Here is a 21,395-nt window from a genome sequence, read left to right as displayed (position 1 = left end):
GCGGGGCCGGGGCGGGGCGGGCCCGGGGCTGAAGCACCGGGGGACACCGGACAGACCCCCCCGCACCCCCCGGGCCGGGACCGGCGCCGACCCCTCCCCAAATTCGGGTATTCTCCCCCTCCCCCCCCCCCCCCCCCTCCGGTACCTGCGGGTCCGCGGCCGCGGGATGGGCCCGGCGCTGTGCGCATGCGCGGACAACAGGGGGCGGGGGGCGAGCGGGGGGCGAGGGGGCGGGGCCTGGGCAGGGGGCGGGGCTACAGGGGAATATGGGGGGGATAAGGGGGGATATGGGGGGCTTTGGGGGGGGCTTTGGGGGTACAGGGGATATGGGGAGGCTACGGGGGCTATGAGGAGAATGGGGTGATATAGGGGGATTTGGGGGGCCTATGGGCGGGATTTGAGGAGGCTATAGGGGGATTTAGGCAGGCTTGGGGGGGCTATAGGGGGGCTATAAGGTGATATAGAAGGGCTATGGGGGGATATAGGGGGTAGGGGGGCTTGGGGGGCTATAGGGGCTATAGGGGGTGTGGGGGAAATCGGGGGTGTGGGGAATATAGAGGGTATGGGGGATGTGGGGAGTGTGGGGGTCTATAGGGGTTGTGGGGCATATAGAGGTGTGGGAGATATAGGGCCTATAGGGGCTGTGGGGCATATGGGGGATGTGGGGGCTATAGGGGCTATGTGGGATGTGGGGGGTAGGGGGAATATGGGGCCTATGGGGCTATAGACGCTACAGGGAGAATGGGGGGTATGGGAGCTATAAGGGGCTGTAGGGAGTGGGGGCCTATAGGGGATGTGGGGGCTGTGGGGAGTGTGGGGGCTATAGGGGGCGTGGGGGGAATGGGGGATATGGGGACCATAAGGGATGTGGGGAATATATGGGGGCTGTGGGGGCTATAGGGGCTATGGGGGATATACAGACTATGGGGGCTATAGGGGTTTTGGGGGGTATGGGGGCTATGGGGAGCTATAGGGGATGTGGGGTCTATGGGGGCTATGGGGGCTATAGGGGGCGTGGGGGGAATGGGGGATATGGGGACCATAAGGGATGTGGGGAATATGGGGGGCTGTGGGGGCTATAGGGGCTATGGGGGATATACAGGCTATGGGGGCTATAGGGGTTTTGGGGGGTATGGGGGCTATGGGGAGCTATAGGGGATGTGGGGTCTATGGGGGCTATGGGGGGTACAGGGAGAATGGGGGGTGTGAGGGCTGAAATCCTCCGAGGGGATTTGGGATCCTCTCAAGGGCGTTTTGATCCTTTCGAGGGATTTCGGATCCTCTCAAGGGGGTTTGGGATCCTTTCAGAAAGGGATTTTGGGTCCTTTCAGAAGGGTTTTGGATCCACACAAGGGGATTTCAGATCCTCTCAAGAGGATTTCGGATCCTCTCGAGGATATTTTGGATCATTTCGAGGGGATTTTGGATCTTTCTCAAAGGAATTTCAGATCCTCACAATGGGATTTGGGATCGTTTCAAGGGGGTTTTGGATCTTTTCAAGGGGGTTTGGATCATCTCAAGGGGGTTTCAATCCTTTTAACGGGATTTTGGATCCTCTTAAGGGGGTTTGGACCTCTCCAAGGGGATTTCGGATCCTCTCAAGGAGATTTGGGATCCTTTCAAGGGGATTTTGGATCATCTCAAGGGGATTCGAGATACTTTCATGGGGATTTTGGATCCATCAAAGGGGCCTTGGGGTCCATCCAAGGAGATTTAGGGCCATCCGAGGGGATTTGGGGTCCATCCAAGGAGATTTGGGGACCCTCTGAGGGGGTTTTGGGGTCATCCAAGGGGATTTGGGGACCCTCTGAGGCGGATTTGGGGTAATCTGAGGAGGTTTCGGGCATTTCCGAGGGGGTTTTGGACCTTTCCGAGGGGGATTTGGAGACCCTCTGAGGGGATTTGGGGTCATCCGAGGAGCTTTTGGGCATTTCCGAGGGGGTTTTGGGGTCAATCCAAAGAGATTTGGGGACCCTTTGGGGTGGATTTGGGGTCATCAGAGGGGGGTTTGGACCTTTCCGAGGGGGTTTGGGGACATCCGAAGTGATTTTGGCTCATTCCGAGGTGATTTTTTCTCATTCCGAGGTGATTTTGGCTCATTCCGAGACGTTTCCGTCCCGTCCGACGCCCTCCGTCGGGGGGGTCGGGACGAGCGGAGGCGCTCCGCGCTCCTATTGGCTGAGACGCGCGACTGACGGAGGCGCTCCGCGTTCCTATTGGCTGAGCGGCGGTGATTGACAGCACGCTGGAACTGGTCCCAGTGCCGAACTGGGAGGGGCCCAGACTGGTCCAGACCCCCAAAACCCCTCTGGGGCCACCCAGGAGGGGCTTGGGGGGGGGGGGCTCAAGAAACTTCTGGAACTTTCCCTGGGTGAGGTCTGGGGGTCCCCAGGGAGGATTTGGGGGTCCCTGGGTGAGGTTTGGGGGTCCCTGGTTGAGATTTGAGGTGCCCAGGCAAGTTTTGGGGGTCCCTGAGTGAGATTTGGGAGTCCCCAGGACAAATTTGGGGGTCCTTGGGTGAGGTCTGGGGGTCTCCAGGACAAATCTGGGGATTCCTGGGGGGCTTTTGGGGTCCCCAGAGAGGATTTGGGGGTCCCTGAGTGGGATTTGGGAGTCCCCAGGGAGGATTTGGGGGTCCCTGGGTGAGATTTGGGGGTCCCTGGGGGTATCTGGAGTCCCCAGGGCAAAATTAGGGGTCCCTGGGAGAGGTTTGAGGTCCCCAGGACAAATTTGGGGGTCTCTGGGTGAGATTTGGGGTCTCCAGAACAAATTTGGGGGTCCCTGGGTGAGGTTTGGGGGTCCCTGGGTGAGGTTTCGGGGTCCCCAGGACAAATTTGGGGGTCCCTGGGTGAGGTTTGGGGGTCCCTGGGTGAGGTTTCGGGGTCCCCAGAACAAATTTGGGGGTCCCTGGGTGAGGTTTGGGGGTCCCTGGGTGAGGTTTGGGGGTCCCCAGAACAAATTTGGGGGTCCCTGGGTGAGGTTTGGGGGTCCCTGGGTGAGATTTGGGGTCTCCAGAACAAATTTGGGGGTCCCTGGGTGAGGTTTGGGGGTCCCTGGGTGAGGTTTCGGGGTCCCCAGGACAAATTTGGGGGTCCCTGGGTGAGGTTTGGGGGTCCCTGGGTGAGGTTTCGGGGTCCCCAGAACAAATTTGGGGGTCCCTGGGTGAGGTTTGGGGGTCCCTGGGTGAGGTTTCGGGGTCCCCAGGACAAATTTGGGGGTCCCTGGGGGTCATTTGGGGTCCCCGCCCTCCACCCCGGTCTCCATGGCAACAACACGGGGTGGGGTTTCCATGGCAACGCGACGCCGGCAGCGCCCCCGCCCTGCAGCGCCCCCCAGCGGCCGCTCACGGTAATTACCCACCGCACTTTTAATTAACTTTATTGAACGTGATTAATTAATTACAGAGATGGTAAAACCGCACGGCGGGGGGGGGGGGGGGGGGGTGGGGAAAAGGAGAGGGGGAGGGGCGGCACGGGACCCCTCCCCATTCCCCATTCTCCCCTCCCCCCTCCCTCCCTTCCTCCTCCTCCTCGCACCTATTGCTCGTTAATTTGGGGAGGGGGGAGGAGAGGGGGGGGAGGGGAGACCCTTCCCCACCCCCCCCAAATTTCCAGAACACCCTCCCCCCCCCCCCGGCCCATCCCCCACCCCTGGAGCCCCAAACTGGGAGCACTGGGGGGAGGGGGGGGGGGGGGGGGGAGGGGAATAAATACAATCTTCCAATATATTAAAACCCCCCTGGGGGGTGCTGGGGGCTGTGGGGGGGTGGGGGTCGGGGTTGTATTTTTGGGGTGTCCGGGTGGGGGTCGTGGGGACCCCCTCGGGTGGGGTCACATCATGCCCAGCTGCAGGAGGGTGTTCGCGTACATCATGGGCTTGACGTTGGGGTGAGGCTGGGGGGGGCAGAAAATCAAAAATGGGGGGGGGGGGTCAGGGGGGGTTTGGGGGTGTCCCCCCCCACCCCAAATTGTCAGCACGGACACCCCAAAAAATCCTGGGGTCGTCCCCGTAAAGGTGAGATTGAAAAGAGCCCCCACAAAGGGATGAGACCCCCAAAAAGTTGCCCCAAATAAACCTTGGGGACGCCCCAAAATTATGAGACCCCCCCCCCCCCCCCAAAACTCGCCCCAAATCAAACTGGGGACACCCCCATAAAGGTGAGACCCCCCCCAAAGAGCACCCCAAAAGGATGAGACCCTCAAGAGCCCCCCAAAAAAGATGAGACCCCCCCTAAAAGTCCCCCCAAAAGGAGGAGACCCCCCCAAGAAGCCCCCAAAACAACCCCTGGACCCCCCCCATAAAGGTGAGACCCCCAAAGAGCACCCCTAAAAGGATGAGACCCCCCTAAAAGTCCCCCCCAAATAACCACTGGAGACCCCCTAAAAAGATGAGAACCCCCCCAAATAAGCCCTGGGGACCCCCCTCCCATAAATTTGAGACCCCCAAGGTTTTCGGAGGGTCCCTGGCTTGGATTTTGGGGGTCCCAGATTGGATTCTGGCGTCCCAGGTTTGGATTTTGGGGGCCCCAGTTCAGATTTTGGGGTCCCAGGGTGGATTTTGGGGTCCCAGGTTGGATTTTGGGGTCCCAGGTTTGGATTTTGGGGGTCCCAGGTTGGATTGTGGGGTCCCAGGTTTGGATTTTGGGGGTCCCATGGCAGATTTTTGGGGTCTCAGTTTGGATTTTGGGGTCCCAGGTTGGATTTTGGGGTCCCAGGTTTGGATTTTTGGAGTCCCAGGGTGGATTTTGGGGGTCCCAGATTGGATTCTGGGGTCCCAGGTTGGATTTTGGGGGTCCCAGGGCAGATTTTTGGGGTCCCAGGTTTGGATTTTGGGGTTCCAGGATGGATTTTGGGGGTCCCAGTTTGGATTTTGGGGGTCCCAGGTTGGATTTTGGGGTCCCAGGTTGGATTTTGGGGGTCCAAGAGCAGATTTTGGGGGTCCCAGTTTGGATTTTGGGGGTCCCAGGTTGGATTTTGGGGGTCCCAGGGTGGATTTTGGGGGTTCCATGGCAGATTTTGGGGTCCCAGGTTGGATTTTGGGGTCCCAGGTTTGGATTTTGGGGGTCCCAGGTTGGATTTTGGGGTCCCAGGGTGGATTTTGGGGGTCCCAGTTCAGATTTTGGGGGTCCCAGTTTGGATTTTGGGGTCCCAGGTTGGATTTTGGGGGTCCCAGAGCAGATTTTGGGGGTCCCAGTTTGGATTTTGGGGTCCCAGAGCAGATTTTGGGGGTCCCAGGTTGGATTTTGGGGTCCCAGGTTTGGATTTTGGGGTCCCAGTTCGGATTTTGGGGGTCCCAGAGCAGATTTTGGGGGTCCCAGGTTGGATTTTGGGGGTCCCAGTTCAGATTTTGGGGTCCCAGGTTTGGATTTTGGGGTCCCAGGTTGGATTCTGGGGTCCCAGGTTGGATTTTGGGGGTCCCAGAGCAGATTTTGGGGTCCCAGAGCAGATTTTGGGGGTCCCAGGTTGGATTTTGGGGGTCCCAGTTCGGATTTTGGGGGTCCCAGGGTGGATTTTGGGGGTCCAAGAGCAGATTTTGGGGGTCCCAGTTTGGATTTTGGGGGTCCCAGGTTGGATTTTGGGGGTCCCAGGGTGGATTTTGGGGGTTCCATGGCAGATTTTGGGGTCCCAGGTTGGATTTTGGGGTCCCAGGTTTGGATTTTGGGGTCCCAGGTTTGGATTTTGGGGGTCCCAGGTTGGATTTTGGGGGTCCCAGGGCAGATTTTTGGGGTCCCAGGGCGGATTTTGGGGTCCCAGGTTGGATTTTGGGGGTCCCAGTTCGGATTTTGGGGTCCCAGAGCAGATTTTGGGGGTCCCAGGGCAGATTTTGGGGTCCCAGGTTGGATTTTGGGGGTTCCAGGGCAGATTTTGGGGGTCCCAGAGCAGATTTTGTGGGTCCCAGTTCGGATTTTGGGGTCCCAGAGCAGATTTTGGGGGTCCCAGGTTGGATTTTGGGGGTCCCAGGGCAGATTTTGGGGGTCCCAGGTTGGATTTTGGGGGTCCCAGTTCGGATTTTGGGGTCCCAGAGCAGATTTTGGGGGTCCCAGGTTGGATTTTGGGGGTCCCAGATTGGATTCTGGGGTCCCAGGTTTGGATTTTGGGGGTCCCAGGGCAGATTTTGGGGGTCCCAGGTTGGATTTTGGGGGTCCCAGTTCGGATTTTGGGGTCCCAGAGCAGATTTTGGGGGTCCCAGGTTGGATTTTGGGGGTCCCAGATTGGATTCTGGGGTCCCAGGTTTGGATTTTGGGGGTCCCAGGTTGGATTTTGGGGTCCCAGTTCAGATTTTGGGGGTCCCAGAGCAGATTTTGGGGGTCCCAGGGCAGATTTGGGGGTCCCAGGTTGGATTTTGGGGTCCCAGGTTTGGATTTTGGGGGTCCCAGGTTTGGATTTTGGGGTCCCAGGGCAGATTTTGGGGGTCCCAGAGCAGATTTTGGGGGTCCCAGTTTGGATTTTGGGGTCCCAGTTTGGATTTTGGGGGTCCCAGTTCGGATTTTGGGGGTCCCAGGTTGGATTTTGGGGGTCCCAGTTCAGATTTTGGGGTCCCAGGTTTGGATTTTGGGGTCCCAGGGCAGATTTTGGGGGTCCCAGGTTGGATTCTGGGGTCCCAGGTTTGGATTTTGGGGATCCCAGGTTGGATTTTGGGGTCCCAGAGCAGATTTTGGGGTCCCAGAGCAGATTTTGGGGGTCCCAGGTTGGATTTTGGGGTCCCAGGTTTGGATTTTGGGGGTCCCAGTTTGGATTTTGGGGTCCCAGGTTGGATTTTTGGGGTCCCAGGTTTGGATTTTGGGGTCCCAGTTCGGATTTTGGGGGTCCCAGGTTGGATTTTGGGGGTCCCAGTTCAGATTTTGTGGTCCCAGGTTGGATTCTGGGGTCCCAGGTTGGATTTTGGGGTCCCAGTTCAGATTTTGGGGGTCCCAGAGCAGATTTTGGGGGTCCCAGGGCAGATTTGGGGGTCCCAGGTTGGATTTTGGGGTCCCAGGTTTGGATTTTGGGGGTCCCAGAGCAGATTTTGGGGGTCCCAGTTTGGATTTTGGGGTCCCAGGGCAGATTTTGGGGTCCCAGTTTGGATTTTGGGGTCCCAGGTTGGATTTTGGGGTCCCAGTTCAGATTTTGTGGTCCCAGGTTGGATTTTGGGGGTCCCAGGGCAGATTTTGGGGGTCCCAGGGCAGATTTTGGGGGTCCCAGAGCAGATTTTGGGGGTCCCAGGTTGGATTTTGGGGGTCCCAGCCCCCAGACTCACCACTGCTGTGAACTGGTGGAAGTCGGGGCGCAGGTCGCTGCCCCGCAGGTGGATGTAGGAGCCCTTGTTGCCCATCTGGTCACTGCAGGGGACATTGGGGACATTTGGGGACACTTGGGGACACCACAGCACAACCCCTGTGGGCCCTGTGAGGCTGGGGAACCACCAGGGATGGGACATTTGGGGACATCTGGGGACATCTGGGGACACTTGGGGACACCACAGCACAGCCTCCATGGAGCACCAAGGATGGGGGATCACCAGGGATGGGACACTTGGGGACACTGGGGGACACTGGGGGACATTTGGGGACATCAGAACACAGCCCCCATGGGCCACTGAGGGTGGGGAACCACCAGGGATGGGACATTTGGGGACACTTGGGGACATTGGAGGACATTTGGGGACACTTGGGGACACCACAGCACAACCTTCATGGGCCACCAAGGCTGGGGAACCACCAGGGATGGGACACTGGGGGACACTTGGGGACACTTGGGGACATCAGAGCACAGCCTCCATGGAGCACTGAGGATGGGGAACCACCAGGGACGGGACATTTGGGGACATTTGGGGACATTTGGGGACACTTGGGAACATCAGAGCACAACCTCCATGGGCCCCCAGGCTAGGACACCACCAGGGATGGGACATTTGGGGACATCTGGGGACATCAGAGCACAACCCCCGTGGAGCACCGAGGATGGGGACCATCAGGGATGGGACACTGGGGACATTTGGGGACACTTGGGGACACCACAGCACAACCTTCATGGAGCACCAAGGCTGGGGAACCACCAGGGATGGGACACTTGGGGACACTTGGGGAAGGGACTGAGGGGACAATGTGGCTGAGGGGACACCGGGCTTGGGGACACTGCAGCTCAGGGGACACCGGGCTTGGGGACACCAGACCAAGTGGTCAAGGTGGCTCAGGGGACACTGGGCTGGGGGACACCGGGCTTGGGGACACTGGGGACAAAACCAAGGGGACAACGTGGCTCAGGGGACACCAGACCAAGTGACCAAGGTGACTCAGGGGACACCGGGTTTGGGGACACTGCAGATCAGGGGACACTGGCGACCAAACCAAGGGGACACTGCAGCTCAGGGGACACCGGGCTTGGGGACATCAGACCAAGTGTCCCACACAGCTCAGGGGACACCAGGCTTGGGGACACTGCACCAAGTGGCCAACGTGGCTGAGGGACACTGTGCTTGGGGACACTGCAGGTCAGGGGACACCAAGGCTTGGGGACACCACGCCAAGTGTCCCCCACACCTCACAGCGACTAAACCGAGGTGACACGGGCACAAACCCAGGGCCACAGCGCCACCCCCGTGTCCCCAGGTGTGTCCCCAGTGTCCCCAATGTCCCTCACCGGTAGTTGGGGGCGGAGAAGACGGTGACACAGCGGCCATCGTGCGCCACCTCGTGCCCCCCCGTGTCCCCAATGTCCCCAGTGTCCCCAGTGTCCCTCACCAGTAGTTGGGGGCAGAGAAGACGGTGACACAGCGGCCATCGTGCGCCACCTCGTGCCCCCCCCGTGTCCCCAATGTCCCCAGTGTCCCCAGTGTCCCTCACCAGTAGTTGGGGGCAGAGAAGACGGTGACACAGCGGCCATCGTGCGCCACCTCGTGCCCCCCCGTGTCCCCAGGTGTGTCCCCAGTGTCCCCAATGTCCCTCACCAGTAGTTGGGGGCGGAGAAGACGGTGACACAGCGGCCATCGTGCGCCACCTCGTAGCCCTCGGGCTTGACCTCGTGGCTGCGGATGATGAGCTCCAGGCGGTTCCGCTCCAGGAAGCGCTTGGTGACATCGGGGCCAAACTGGCAGCTGACACCCCGCTTGCTGACCGACCGGCCGTTCTGGGGACATTGGGGACATCGGGGGAATTGGGGACATTGGGGACAATGGGGACATCGGGGGAATTGGGGACATTGGGGACAATGGGGACATTGAGGGGATTGGGGGCATTGGGGACATTGGGGACATTGGGGTGATTGGGGACATTGGGGGCATTGGGGGCATTGGTGACATCGGGGCCAAACTGGCAGCTGACGCCCCGCTTGCTGACCGACCGGCCGTTCTGGGGACATTGGGGACATCGGGGACATCGGGGACATTGGGGACATCGGGGGAATTGGGGACATTGGGGGGGATTGGGGTGATTGGGGACATTGGGGGCATTGGGGGAATTGGGGACATCGGGGCCAAACTGGCAGCTGACGCCCCGCTTGCTGACCGACCGGCCGTTCTGGGGACATTGGGGACATTGGGGACAGTGGGGATATTGGGGGAACTGGGGACATTGGGGACACTGGGGACACTGGGGACATTGAGGGGATTGGGGGCACTGGGGACATTGGGGACATTGGGGTGATTGGGGACATTGGGGGTGTTGGGGGCATTGGTGACATCGGGGCCAAACTGGCAGCTGACGCCCCGCTTGCTGACCGACCGGCCATTCTGGGGACATTGGGGACATCGGGGACAGTGGGGACATTGGGGACATTGGGGACAGTGGGGATATTGGGGGAACTGGGGACATTGGGGACACTGGGGACACTGGGGACATTGAGGGGATTGGGGGCACTGGGGACATTGGGGACAATGGGGGTGTTGGGGGCACTGGGGGCATTGGGGTGATTGGGGACATTGGGGGTGTTGGGGGCATTGGTGACATCGGGGCCAAACTGGCAGCTGACGCCCCGCTTGCTGAGCGACTGGCTGTTCTGGGGACATTGGGGACATTGGGGACATTGGGGACATTGGGGACATTGGGGGGATCAGGGACATTGGGAGGATTTGGGGGCATTGGGGTGATTTGGGACATTGGGGGCCTTGGGGGGATTTGGGGACATTGGGGCGCTCGGGGACACCGTGAGGACATTGGGGACACACCCAGGGGACAGCGGGGACACATCAGGGGACACCCCCAGGACCTTGGGGACACCCCCAGGACATGGGGACACCTTGGGGACATCCCGGGGAGGGGGGTCACAGCTCACCTGGGGCTGGGGGTCAGACCAGAGCAGGTCACACATCGGCCCTGGATGGGGGGACACAGGGTGGGGGGGTCACAGCTCAGCCTTGGGGACACCTTGGGGACACCTTGGGGACATCCCGGGGGGGTCCCTGTCCCACCTGAGTCCGGGGGCTGCCGGTTGCGCTCGATCTTGCGGATGTCATCGAGGGTCACCCCGTCCTCGCTGAAGAGCCCCCCGTGCATGATCTGGGGGGACACGCCGTGGGGACATTGGGGACGGCAGGGGGACAGCAAGGGGACAGCAGGGTCACCCTGACCCCGAGGGGACAGGGACGGGGTCGGGGGGGGGGTCAAATCCCCCGTTTTGAGGGGGCTGCCAAAAAGGGATCTATTAAAATCAACGGGGCTGCCAGATAGTGAGCCACATGGGCTGCCAAATTGGGATCTATTGCTGCCAATGGGCGCTGCCACATAGTGAGCCACACTGCTGCCAAATTGGGATCAATTGAAAGCAACAAGGCTGCGAGATAGTGAGCCATAACGGCTGCAAAATTGGGATCCATTCAAATCAACAAGGCTGCCAGATAGTGAGCCCCATTGTATGCCAAACTGGGATCCATTAAAATCAACGGGGTTGCCAGACAGAGAGCCAAAAGGGATGCCAAATTGGGATCTATTAAAAGCAATGGGGTTGCCAGATAGTGAGCTACGCTACCAAATTTGGATCCATTAAATCAACGGGGTTGTGAGATAGTGAGCCATAATGGCTGCAAAATTGGGATCCATTAAAATCAACGGGGCATGACAGCTGTGAGATAGTGAGCCACTAGGGCTGCCAAATTGAGATCTATTAAAATCAACGGGGCTGCCAGAGAGTGAGCCAAAAAGGATGCCAAATAAAGATCCATTCCTGTGAATGACAGCTGCGAGATAGTGAGCCAAAATGTGCTGCCAAATTGGGATCTATTACTGAGAATGACAGCTGCCAGATAGTGAGCCATCAGGGCTGCAACATTGGGATCCATTAAAATCAACGGGGCTGCCACACAGTGAGCCACATGGGCTGCCAAATTGGGATCTATTACTGCCAATGGGCGCTGCCACATAGTGAGCCACAGTGCTGCCAAATTGGGATCAATTCAAAGCAACAAGGCTGCGAGATAGTGAGCCAAAATGACTGCAAAATTGGGATCCATTCAAATCAACAAGGCTGCGAGATAGTGAGCCCCATTGTATGCCAAATTGGGATCCATTAAAATTAATGGGGCTGCCAGATAGTGAGTCACTACGGTGTGCCAAATTGGGATCCATAACTGCAAATGACAGCTGCCAGATAGAGAGCCAAAAGGGCTGCCAAACTGGGATCCATTACTGTAAATGACAGCTGCCAGATAGTGACTCCGGGTGACAATGTCCCCTCGGTGTCCCCTCACCAGCACTTTGCCGTTGATGCACTGGGCCAGGGGCAGCCACTCGAAGACCTCGCTGAAGAGCGCGAACATCTGCGCCGTGTACTTGGCCTTCACCTCGCCCTCGAAGCCGTAGATCTGGTTCATGTTGTCCGTCTCGTGGTTCCCTGAGGGGACACGGGGACAACTGCTACCCCTGGGGACACCGCCTGGGGCTGGGGACACCGCCCGGGGTTGGGGACACCGCCCGGGGTTGGGGACATGGCCCCCAGAGTCCACATCCCCAGGGATATGGGATGGGGGACATGGGACAGGGGACAAGGGTTGGGGACAGGGGATGTGGCCCTGTGACACAGGACAGGGTCCTGCACCCTGCAGGGGACACGGGGTGGACACGACAATGGGACAGAGGGGACACAACGCCGTGATGTAGCACCATGAGCTGGTCCTGGGGTTGGGGACAGGGAGGGCACCAAGGGACAGGGATGTCCCCAGCCTCAATGGGACGGGGATGCCACCAACCCCAATGGGACAGGAATGGCACCAACCCGAAGGGACAGAGATGGCACCAACCCCAGAGGGACAGGGATGGCACCAACCCCAATGGGACAGGGATGTCCACAACCTCAATAGGACAGGGATGTCCCCAACCTCAATGGGACAGGGACACCCCCAAGTGACAGAAATGTCCCCAACCCCAAAGGGACAGAGATGGGACAGTGACAAAAACTCCCAATTTACAACACCTGCCAAAAAGAGATCTATAGACTATAATAGTATAGTTTTGCGCTGCCAAATTGTGATCTATTGGGGACAACTGGGGGCATCACACCCCCCAGAGCCAGCTGGGGGGGCCCAGGCCTCACCCCCCAGGCCCTGGCAGTACCTCGGAGCAGGGGCAAAATGACAGGGATGTCACCAACCCCAAGGGGACAAGGATGTCCCCAACCTCAATGGGACAGGGATGTCCCCAACCTCAATGGGACAGGGATGCCAGCGACCCCAAGGGGACAGAGACACCCCCAAGTGACAGTGATGTCCCCAACCACAAAGGGACAGAGATGGGACAGTGACAAAAACTCCCAATTTACACCATCTGCCAAAAAGTGACCCATAGCGCACAACGGGCGCTGCCAAATAGTGATCCATTAGGGACAATTGGGGACAACTGGGGACAACAGGGGACATCACACACCCCAGAGCCAGCCGGGGGGCCCCAGGCCTCGCCCCCCAGACCCTGGCAGTACCTCGGAGCAGGGGCAAAATGACAGGGATGTCCCCAACCCCAATGGGACAGGGACAGGACAGTGACAAAAACTCCCAATTTACAAGGTCTGCCAAAAAGTGATCCATAGAGTACAACGGGCGCTGCCAAATAGTGATCCACTCGGACAACTGGGGACAACAGGGGGACATGTGTGGGGACACGACCCCCCCAGAGCCAGCCAGGGGGGCCCCAGGCCTGGCCCCCCAGGCCCTGGCAGTACCTCGGAGCAGGTGGAAGTGGTCAGGGTAGAGCAGCTTGAAGCCAAAGAGCGTCAGGATGACCTCGACCGAGAAGGAGCCGCGGTCCACGAAGTCGCCGTTGAAAATCTGTCACCGGCTGAGGACAATGCCACCTCCCACGGTGTCCCCAGTGTCCCCCCAGCCCTGTGCCACCCCCATGGGGACCCTCAGGGCGTGGATACGTAAGGGTTGGCCTCGGAGGGGAGCCCGTTGAGCTCGAAGATGTTGAGCAGGTCGTAGAACTGCCCGTGGGTGTCACCGCACACCGTCACCTTCTCTGTCTGCCAGGGGACACCGATGTCACCGTGCTGGCACCTGGGGACACCCCCGGGGACACCCCCACGGGCAGCAGAACCCACCTCCTTCAACGTGGTCTCCACCAGGGTGGGCAGCTTGGCCAGCACCTCCTTCACCTGCACCAGGATCTGCGGGGTGGGGACGTGTGGGGACAGCAGGGGGGACAGCAGGGGGGACATTTTGGGGGGATTCTGGGGGGTTTTGGGGTACCTGGTAGGCACATTTCCTGTGGAGTTTCTTCTGGTCCTTGTACCATTGCATCAGGTCCTTCATGAAGGCCAAGGTGACCTTGCCGTCCTCGAGTTTGGGGCCGCTGTACTCGTCCTCGATGGCTGTGGGGTGACAGCGGGATGACAGTGCGGTGACAGTGGGGTGACAATGCGGTGACAGAGGGGTGGCAGCGTGGGGACAGGGTCAGGGGGTGCTGGGGACCCTCGTGGAGGGGACTCTGAGAACTCCAGAGGGGACAAAAGCTCAGGTGGGCACCTCGAGAGGCTCAGGCGACACTGAGGGGACCCCAAAACCATCCCAGGGACCTTCAGGGGACACCAAAACCATCCCAGAGACCTCAAGGAACCCTCAGGGGACACTCAAGGGACCCCAAAACCATCCCAGGGACCTTCAGGGGACACCAAAACCTTCCCAGAGACCTTCAGGGGACCCTCAGAGGACCCCAAAATCCTCCCAGGGACCCCCCAGACCCTCCCAGGGACCTTCCTGGAGACCCCAGCCCCTCCCAGGGACATTGATCCTCCACTGGGGGCTCTATAAGGAGCCCCAAAGTGACCCCTGAGCCCCCCAAAATGACTCCTGAGCCCCTCCAGGTTCCCCCTAAGCTCCCCAAAGTGACCCCCGGGTCCCCCAAAGTGAGCCCTGAGACCCCTAAAGTGATCCATGAGATCCCCAAAATGACTCCTGAGCCTCCCGAAATGACCTCTGAGCCCCTCCAGGCTCACTCTGAGCCCCTCCTGAGCCCCCCAAAATGACCCCTGAGCCCCCAAAATGAACCCTGAGCCCCCCAGGACCCCTCCCCAGCCCGTTGTGGGGTCTCACTCATGCTCTCGATGTCGAGCGAGTCCACCACGGAGCGCTTGTGCTCGTCGCTGGCGATGGCCCCCCAAGGACCCCCCTGAGCCCCCCAAAATGACCCCTGAGCCCCCCAAAATGACTCCTGAGCCCCTCTGAGCCCCCCTGAGCCCCCCAAAGTGAACTCAGAGGCCCCAGGACCCCCCAGTGCCATTGTGGGGTCTCACTCATGCTCTCGATGTCGAGCGAGTCCACCACGGAGCGCTTGTGCTCGTCGCTGGCGATGGCCCCCCAAGGACCCCCAGGAGCCCCCCAAAATGAACCCTGAGCCCCCCAAAATGACTCCTGAGCCCCTCTGAGCCCCCCTGAGCACCCCAAAATGACCCCTGAGCCCCCCAGGACCCCCCAGTGCCATTGTGGGGTCTCACTCATGCTCTCGATGTCGAGCGAGTCCACCACGGAGCGCTTGTGCTCGTCGCTGGCGATGGCCCCCTCCAGGACCCCCCTGAGCCCCCCAAAATGACCCCTGAGCACCCCAAAATGACCCCAGAGCCCCCCAGGACCCCCCAGTGCCATTGTGGGGTCTCACTCATGCTCTCGATGTCGAGCGAGTCCACCACGGAGCGCTTGTGCTCGTCGCTGGCGATGGCCCTCTCGAACGCTTTCTGCTTGACGATGCGGTGACACTCCTGGTACTTGAGCTTGGCGTCCTTGTCGTTGGGCCTGACCTTCACCACCTGCGGGGACACACGGGGACAGCGCGGGGACAGTCCCTCGGGGTGTGGGGACAGCTCCTCGGAGTGTGGGGACAGCCTGGGGACAGTCCCTCGGGGTGTGGGGACAGCCAGGGACAGCCTGGGGACAGCGGGGACACGGCCTGAGGGTGTGGGGACAGCGGGAACATGGCCTGAGGGTGTGGGGACAACCCCTCAGGGTGTGGGGACAGCACAGGGACAGGGTGGGGACAGCTCCTGAAGGTGTGGGGACAGTGGGGACATGGCCTGAGGGCGTGGGGACAGCCCCTCAGGGTGTGGGGACAGCCTGGGGACAGATGGGGACACGGCTCCAGGGTGTGGGGACAGTGGGGACATGGCCTGAGGGTGTGGGGACAGTGGGGACACACTGACCCCAGGATGGACACCCTGACCCCAGGACACAGACACTGACCGCCGGACGGACACACTGACCCCACGATGCACACCCTGACCCCCAGGATGGACACCCTGACCCCAGGATGGACACACTGACCCCAGGATGGACACACTGACCTCAGCGATGTCCCCAACCCTCTCCTGACCCCAGGATGGACACACTGACCTCAGCGATGTCCCCAACCCTCTCCTGACCCCAGGATGGACACACTGACCTCAGCGATGTCCCCAACCCTTCCCTGACCCCAGGATGGACACACTGACCTCAGCGATGTCCCCAACCCTCTCCTGACCCCAGGATGGACACACTGACCTCAGCGATGTCCCCAACCCTCTCCTGACCCCAGGATGGACACACTGACCCCTCTCACCATCTCGTAGTCCCTGAGGGCGGCCTTGAACTTGCCCAGGGCCATGGTGCTGACCATGTACCCCCAGGATGGACAGAGTGACCCCAGGACAGACACACTGACCCCTCCCCTGGCCCCAGGACACACACACTGACCCCAGGACACACACCCTGACCCCAGGACAGACACACTGACCCCAGGACACACACACTGACCCCTCCCCTGACCCCAGGACAGACACACTGACCCCAGCACAGACATCCTGACCCCAGGACACACACACTGACCCCTCCCCTGACCCCAGGACAGACACACTGACCCCAGGACACACACACTGACCCCTCCCCTGGCCCCAGGACAGACAGAGTGACCCCAGGACACACACACTGACCCCTCCCCTGACCCCAGGACAGACACACTGACCCCAGCACAGACATCCTGACCCCAGGACACACACACTGACCCCTCCCCTGACCCCAGGACACACACACTGACCCCAGGACACACACCCTGACCCCAGGACAGACACACTGACCCCTCCCCTGGCCCCAGGACACACACACTGACCCCAGGACACACACACTGACCCCTTCCCTGACCCCAGGACACACACACTGACCCCAGGACACACACCCTGACCCCAGGACAGACACACTGACCCCAGGACACACACACTGACCCCTCCCCTGACCCCAGGACAGACACACTGACCCCAGCACAGACATCCTGACCCCAGGACACACACACTGACCCCTCCCCTGACCCCAGGACACACACACTGACCCCAGGACACACACCCTGACCCCAGGACAGACACACTGACCCCTCCCCTGGCCCCAGGACACACACACTGACCCCAGGACACACACACTGACCCCTTCCCTGACCCCAGGACACACACACTGACCCCTCCCCTGACCCCAGCTCACCCACACTGACCCCTTCCCTGACCCCAGGATGGACACGCTGACCCCAGGACACACACACTGACCCCAGGACACACACACTGACCCCTCCCCTGACCCCAGGACACACACACTGACCCCAGGACACACACACTGACCCCTCCCCTGACCCCAGGACACACACACTGACCCCTCCCCTGACCCCAGGACAGACAGAGTGACCTCTCCCATCTCTCACCATCTCGTAGTCCCTGAGGGCGGCCTTGAACTTGCCCAGGGCCATGTTGCTGGCGGCCCTCCTGTAGTAGCCCTTGACGTACTTGCTGTCGAGCTGCAGGGCGCGCGTGGCGTCGGCCAGGGCGTAGCCGTAGCACTCGGTGCGCAGGTACGCCAGGCTGCGGTTGCCATAGTAGATGGCGTTGGACGGGTTCAGCTCGATGGCGCTGCTGTACAGGCGCACCGCGCTCTCGTAGTCCTTGCCTGCGCACACACACACACACACACACACACAGGGGTGGACGGTGGTCACGGGAGTGGCCAGAGGTCACGGGACAAAAATGACGAGTGACCAGAACCCAAAGGTCAGGAGTGACCAGGTCCCAAAGGGTGAGGGTGGTTGGAGCCCAAAGGGTGAGAGTGACCAGGTCCCAAAGGGTGAGGGTGGTTGGAGCACAAAGGCTGGGAGGGACCAGGTCCCAAAGGGTGAGGGTGACCGGGTTCCAAAGGGTGAGAGTGACCAGGTCCCAAAGGGTGAGGGTGGTTGGAGCACAAAGGCTGGGAGGGACCAGGTCCCAAAGGGTGAGGGTGACCGGGTCCCAAAGGGTGAGAGTGACCGGGTCCCAAAGGGTGAGAGTGACCAGACCCCAAAGGGTGAGGGTGGTTGGAGCACAAAGGTTGGGAGGGACCAGGTCCCAATGGAAAGAAGTGACCAGAACCCAAAGGCCAGGAGTGGCTGGAGCACAAAGGCCAGAAGTGACCAGACCCCAAAGGCCAGGAGTGACCACATACCAAAGGCTGGGGGTGACCAGGTCCCAAAGGGTGGGAGTGACCAGGACCCAAAGGTTGAGGGTGACCACGTCCCAAAGGCAAGGAGTGGCCAGGTCTCAAAGTGGGGGTTGACCAGAACCTAAAGTTTGAGAGTGACCAGGTCCCAAAGGTCAGGAGTGACCAGGTCCCAAAGGTTGAGGGTGGCCAGAGCACAAAGGCTGGGAGTGACCAGGTCCCAAAGGTGAGGGGTGGCCGGAGCCCAAAGGTTGATGGTGGCTGGAGCCCAAAGGTTGGGAGTGAGCAGGTCCCGAAGTTAAGGAGTGACCAGGTCCCAAAGGCTGCAAGTGGCCAGAGGTCATGTGCCAAAAGGGACAAGTGGCCGGAGCACAAAGGGTGGGAGTGACCAGGTCCCAAAGGTCAGGAGTGACCAGACCCCAGAGGCCAGGAGTGGCCAGAGAGCAAAGGGTGGGAGTGGCCAGAGAACAAAGGCTGGGGGTGGCTGGAGCCCAAAGGCCAAGAGTGACCAGGTCCCGAAGGTTGAGGGTGGCCAGGTCCCAAAGGTCAGGAGTGACCAGGTCCCAAAGGTGAGGGGTGGCCGGAGCCCAAAGGTGAGGGGTGGCCGGAGCCCAAAGGTTGATGGTGGCTGGAGCCCAAAGGTTGGGAGTGACCAGGTCCCAAAGGGTGGGAGTGACCAGAATCCAAAGGGTGGGGGTGACCAGGTCCCAAAGGTCAGGAGTGACCAGGTCCCAGTGGTAAGAAGTGACCAGAACCCAAAGGTCAGGAGTGACCATACATCAGAGGTAAGAAGTGACCAGGTCCCAAAGGTTGGCAGTGACCAGAACCCAAAGGGCGGGGGTGGCTGGAGCACAAAGGTAAGAAGTGACCAGGTCCCAAAGGGTGAGGCTGGGCAGGGAGGGCAGGGAGGTGAGGGTGAGGGGTGGTCCTTGCCTGCCCACACACACAGCGTTGGCATGGGGCACAGGGGGCAAAAGGGGCAAGCGGCCAGAGCCCAAAGGATGGGAGTGACCAGGTCCCAAAGCTAAGAAGTGACCAGGTCCCAAAGGCTGGGGGTGGCCAGAGCCCAAAGGTTGGGAGGGACCCGGTCCCAAAGGTGGGGGGCAAAGGCAAGAAGGGACCAGAACCCAAAGATCAGGAGTGGCCACACACCAAAGGTCAGGAGTGACAAGGTCCCAGAGGCCAGGAGTGACCAGCCCCTATAGATCCCCTATAGATCCCAATCTGGCAGCCCCTATAGATCCCCAACAGATCCCAATCTGGCAGCCCCCACTGTCCCCTATAGATCCCAATCTGGCAGCCCCTATAGATCCCCAATAGATCCCAATCTGGCAGCCCCCACTGTCTCCTATAGATCCCAATCTGGCAGCCCCTATAGATCCCCAATAGATCCCAATCTGGCAGCCCCCACTGTCCCCTATACATCCCAATTTGGCAGCCCCTATAGATCCCCAACAGATCCCAATCTGGCAGCCCCCACTGTCCCCCATAGATCCCAATCTGGCAGCCCCTATAGATCCCCTATAGATCCCAATCTGGCAGCCCCCACTGTCCCCTATAGATCCCAATCTGGCAGCCCCTATAGATCCCCTATAGATCCCAATCTGGCAGCCCCCACTGTCCCCTATAGATCCCAATCTGGCAGCCCCTATAGATCCCAATCTGGCAGCCCCCACTGTCCCCTACAGCTCCCTATCTGGCAGCCCCCATTGCCCCCTGTAACCTCCTACGGCTCCCAGTCTGGCAGCCCTCGTTACCCCCCATGGCTCCCTATCTGGCAGCCCCCGTTACCCCCAATGGCTCCCAATCTGGCAGCCCCCGTTACCCCTCATGGCTCCCAATCTGGCAGCCCACATTAACCGCTCCGGCTCCCTATCTGGCACCTCCCGTTACCCCCCGTTAACCGCCGCGGCTCCCAATCTCGCAGACCCGTAATCCCCCGTTAATCCCCGTTAACCGCCGCGGTTCCCTATCTGGCAGCCCCCATTACCTCCAATGGCTCCCTATCTGGCAGCCCCGTTACCCCGCACTGCCCTCAGCGGCTCCCTATCTGGCAGCCCCCATTCTCCCTCATGGCTCCCTATCTGGCACCCCCCCGTACCCCGCCGCGGCTCGCTCCCCGGTACCCCCCGTTCCCCGCCGGTACCTTTGAAGAACTCGTTGGCTTGGGCCTTGAGCTCCTCGGCCCGTTCGAGCTCGGCGGAGCTCGGGGGCCGCCCGGGGCCGGCGCCGTCGCCGCTCCCCGCCCGCTCTGTCTCCGCCATGGCCGGGCCGGAAAGCGCCGCCGCCGCCGCCGGGCGCGGCCGCCAAGCGCCGCTGTCGCAAAGCCGCGGTGGGAGGGGGGAGCGGTGTCGTAAACCGGGGGGGGCAGAGGAGCGGGCGGGGGTCGCGGGGTCCCCGGGGGCCCCCAATGTCCCCAAGGGTCACCAGAGGTCTCCAAGTGTCACCAGGTGTCCCCTGGGCCCTGCCAGGTGTCCCCATCACCCTCCTGTCCCCTTGTGTCCCCATCACTTCCCGTGTCCCCAATGTCCCCAGGTGTCCCCAAGTGTCCCCGAGGGTCCCCAGGTGTCCCAAGTGTCCCCAGGTGTCCCCAGGTGTCCCTGAGGGTCCCCAGGTGTCCCCAGGTGTCCCCATTACCCTCCCTGTCCCCCGTGTCCCCATCATTCCCAGTGTCCCCGAGGGTCCCCAAGTGTCCCCAATGTCCCCAGGTGTCCCCAAGTGTCCCTGAGGGTCCCCAGGTGTCCCCCAGGTGTCCCATTACCCTCCCTGTCCCCGTGTCCCCATCATTCCCAGTGTCCCCGAGGGTCCCCAAGTGTCCCCAATGTCCCCAGGTGTCCCCCAAGTGTCCCTGAGGGTCCCCAGGTGTCCCCAGGTGTCCCCATTACCCTCCCTGTCCCCCGTGTCCCCATCATTCCAGTGTCCCCAGGTGTCCCCAAGTGTCACCAGGTGTCCCCAGGTGTCACCAGGTGTCCCCTGGGCCCTGCCAAATGTCCCCATCACCCTCCTGTCCCCTTGTGTCCCCTGTGTCCCCATCACTTCCCGTGTCCCCAATGTCCCCAATGTCCCCAGGTGTCCCCAAGTGTCCCCGGGGTCCCCAGGTGTCCCCAAGTGTCCCCAGGTGTCCCCAAGTGTCCCCATTACCCTCCCTGTCCCCTCCTGTCCCCATCACTCCCAGTTTCCCCAATGTCCCTGAGGGTCCCCAAGTGTCCCCAGGTGTCCCCAGGGCCCTGCCCATTGTCCCCCCAATGTCCCCAATGTCCCCAAAATGTCCCAAATGTCTTCACTGTCCCAAATGCCCTCAATGTCCCCAAATGTCCCCAATGTCCCCAAAATCCCCCAAATGTCCCCGGTGTCCCAAATCCTCCAATGTCCCCCAAATGTCCCCCAATGCCCCCAATGCCCCCAATGTCCCCAAATGTCACCAATCCCTCCAATTCCCCCAATGTCCCCCAATGTCCCCAGTGTCCCCAAATCCCCCCAATGTCCCCAATGTCCCCAAATGTCCCCACTGTCCCCAATCACGG

At 60.7% G+C, this 21,395-nt stretch overlaps 1 protein-coding gene across 1 annotated transcript; it reads right to left on the bottom strand.

The window, feature by feature from the left end:
- Positions 1-3,780: 3,780 nt before the first annotated feature.
- On the bottom strand, positions 3,781-20,144 carry PPP5C (protein phosphatase 5 catalytic subunit). Its single transcript, XM_054295376.1, has 13 exons — positions 20,018-20,144; positions 17,108-17,349; positions 15,053-15,200; positions 13,648-13,769; positions 13,500-13,565; positions 13,323-13,421; positions 13,122-13,227; positions 11,659-11,801; positions 10,384-10,471; positions 10,248-10,288; positions 8,926-9,104; positions 7,237-7,318; positions 3,781-3,893 (listed from the first exon to the last, which is right to left on the bottom strand). The coding sequence occupies exons 1-13, from the start codon at positions 20,133-20,135 to the stop codon at positions 3,831-3,833; spliced, it is 1,497 nt and encodes a 498-aa protein (XP_054151351.1). The 5' UTR covers positions 20,136-20,144; the 3' UTR covers positions 3,781-3,830.
- Between the last annotated feature and the right edge of the window lie 1,251 nt (positions 20,145-21,395).

The sequence above is a fragment of the Melozone crissalis genome, unplaced genomic scaffold (genome assembly GCF_028551555.1).
Source record: "Melozone crissalis strain CALT ecotype California unplaced genomic scaffold, PUWL_Pcris_2 ptg000672l_1, whole genome shotgun sequence".
In the NCBI taxonomy this organism is placed as follows: Eukaryota; Metazoa; Chordata; class Aves; order Passeriformes; family Passerellidae; genus Melozone; species Melozone crissalis.
This window is presented reverse-complemented; position numbering and strand designations above follow the sequence as displayed.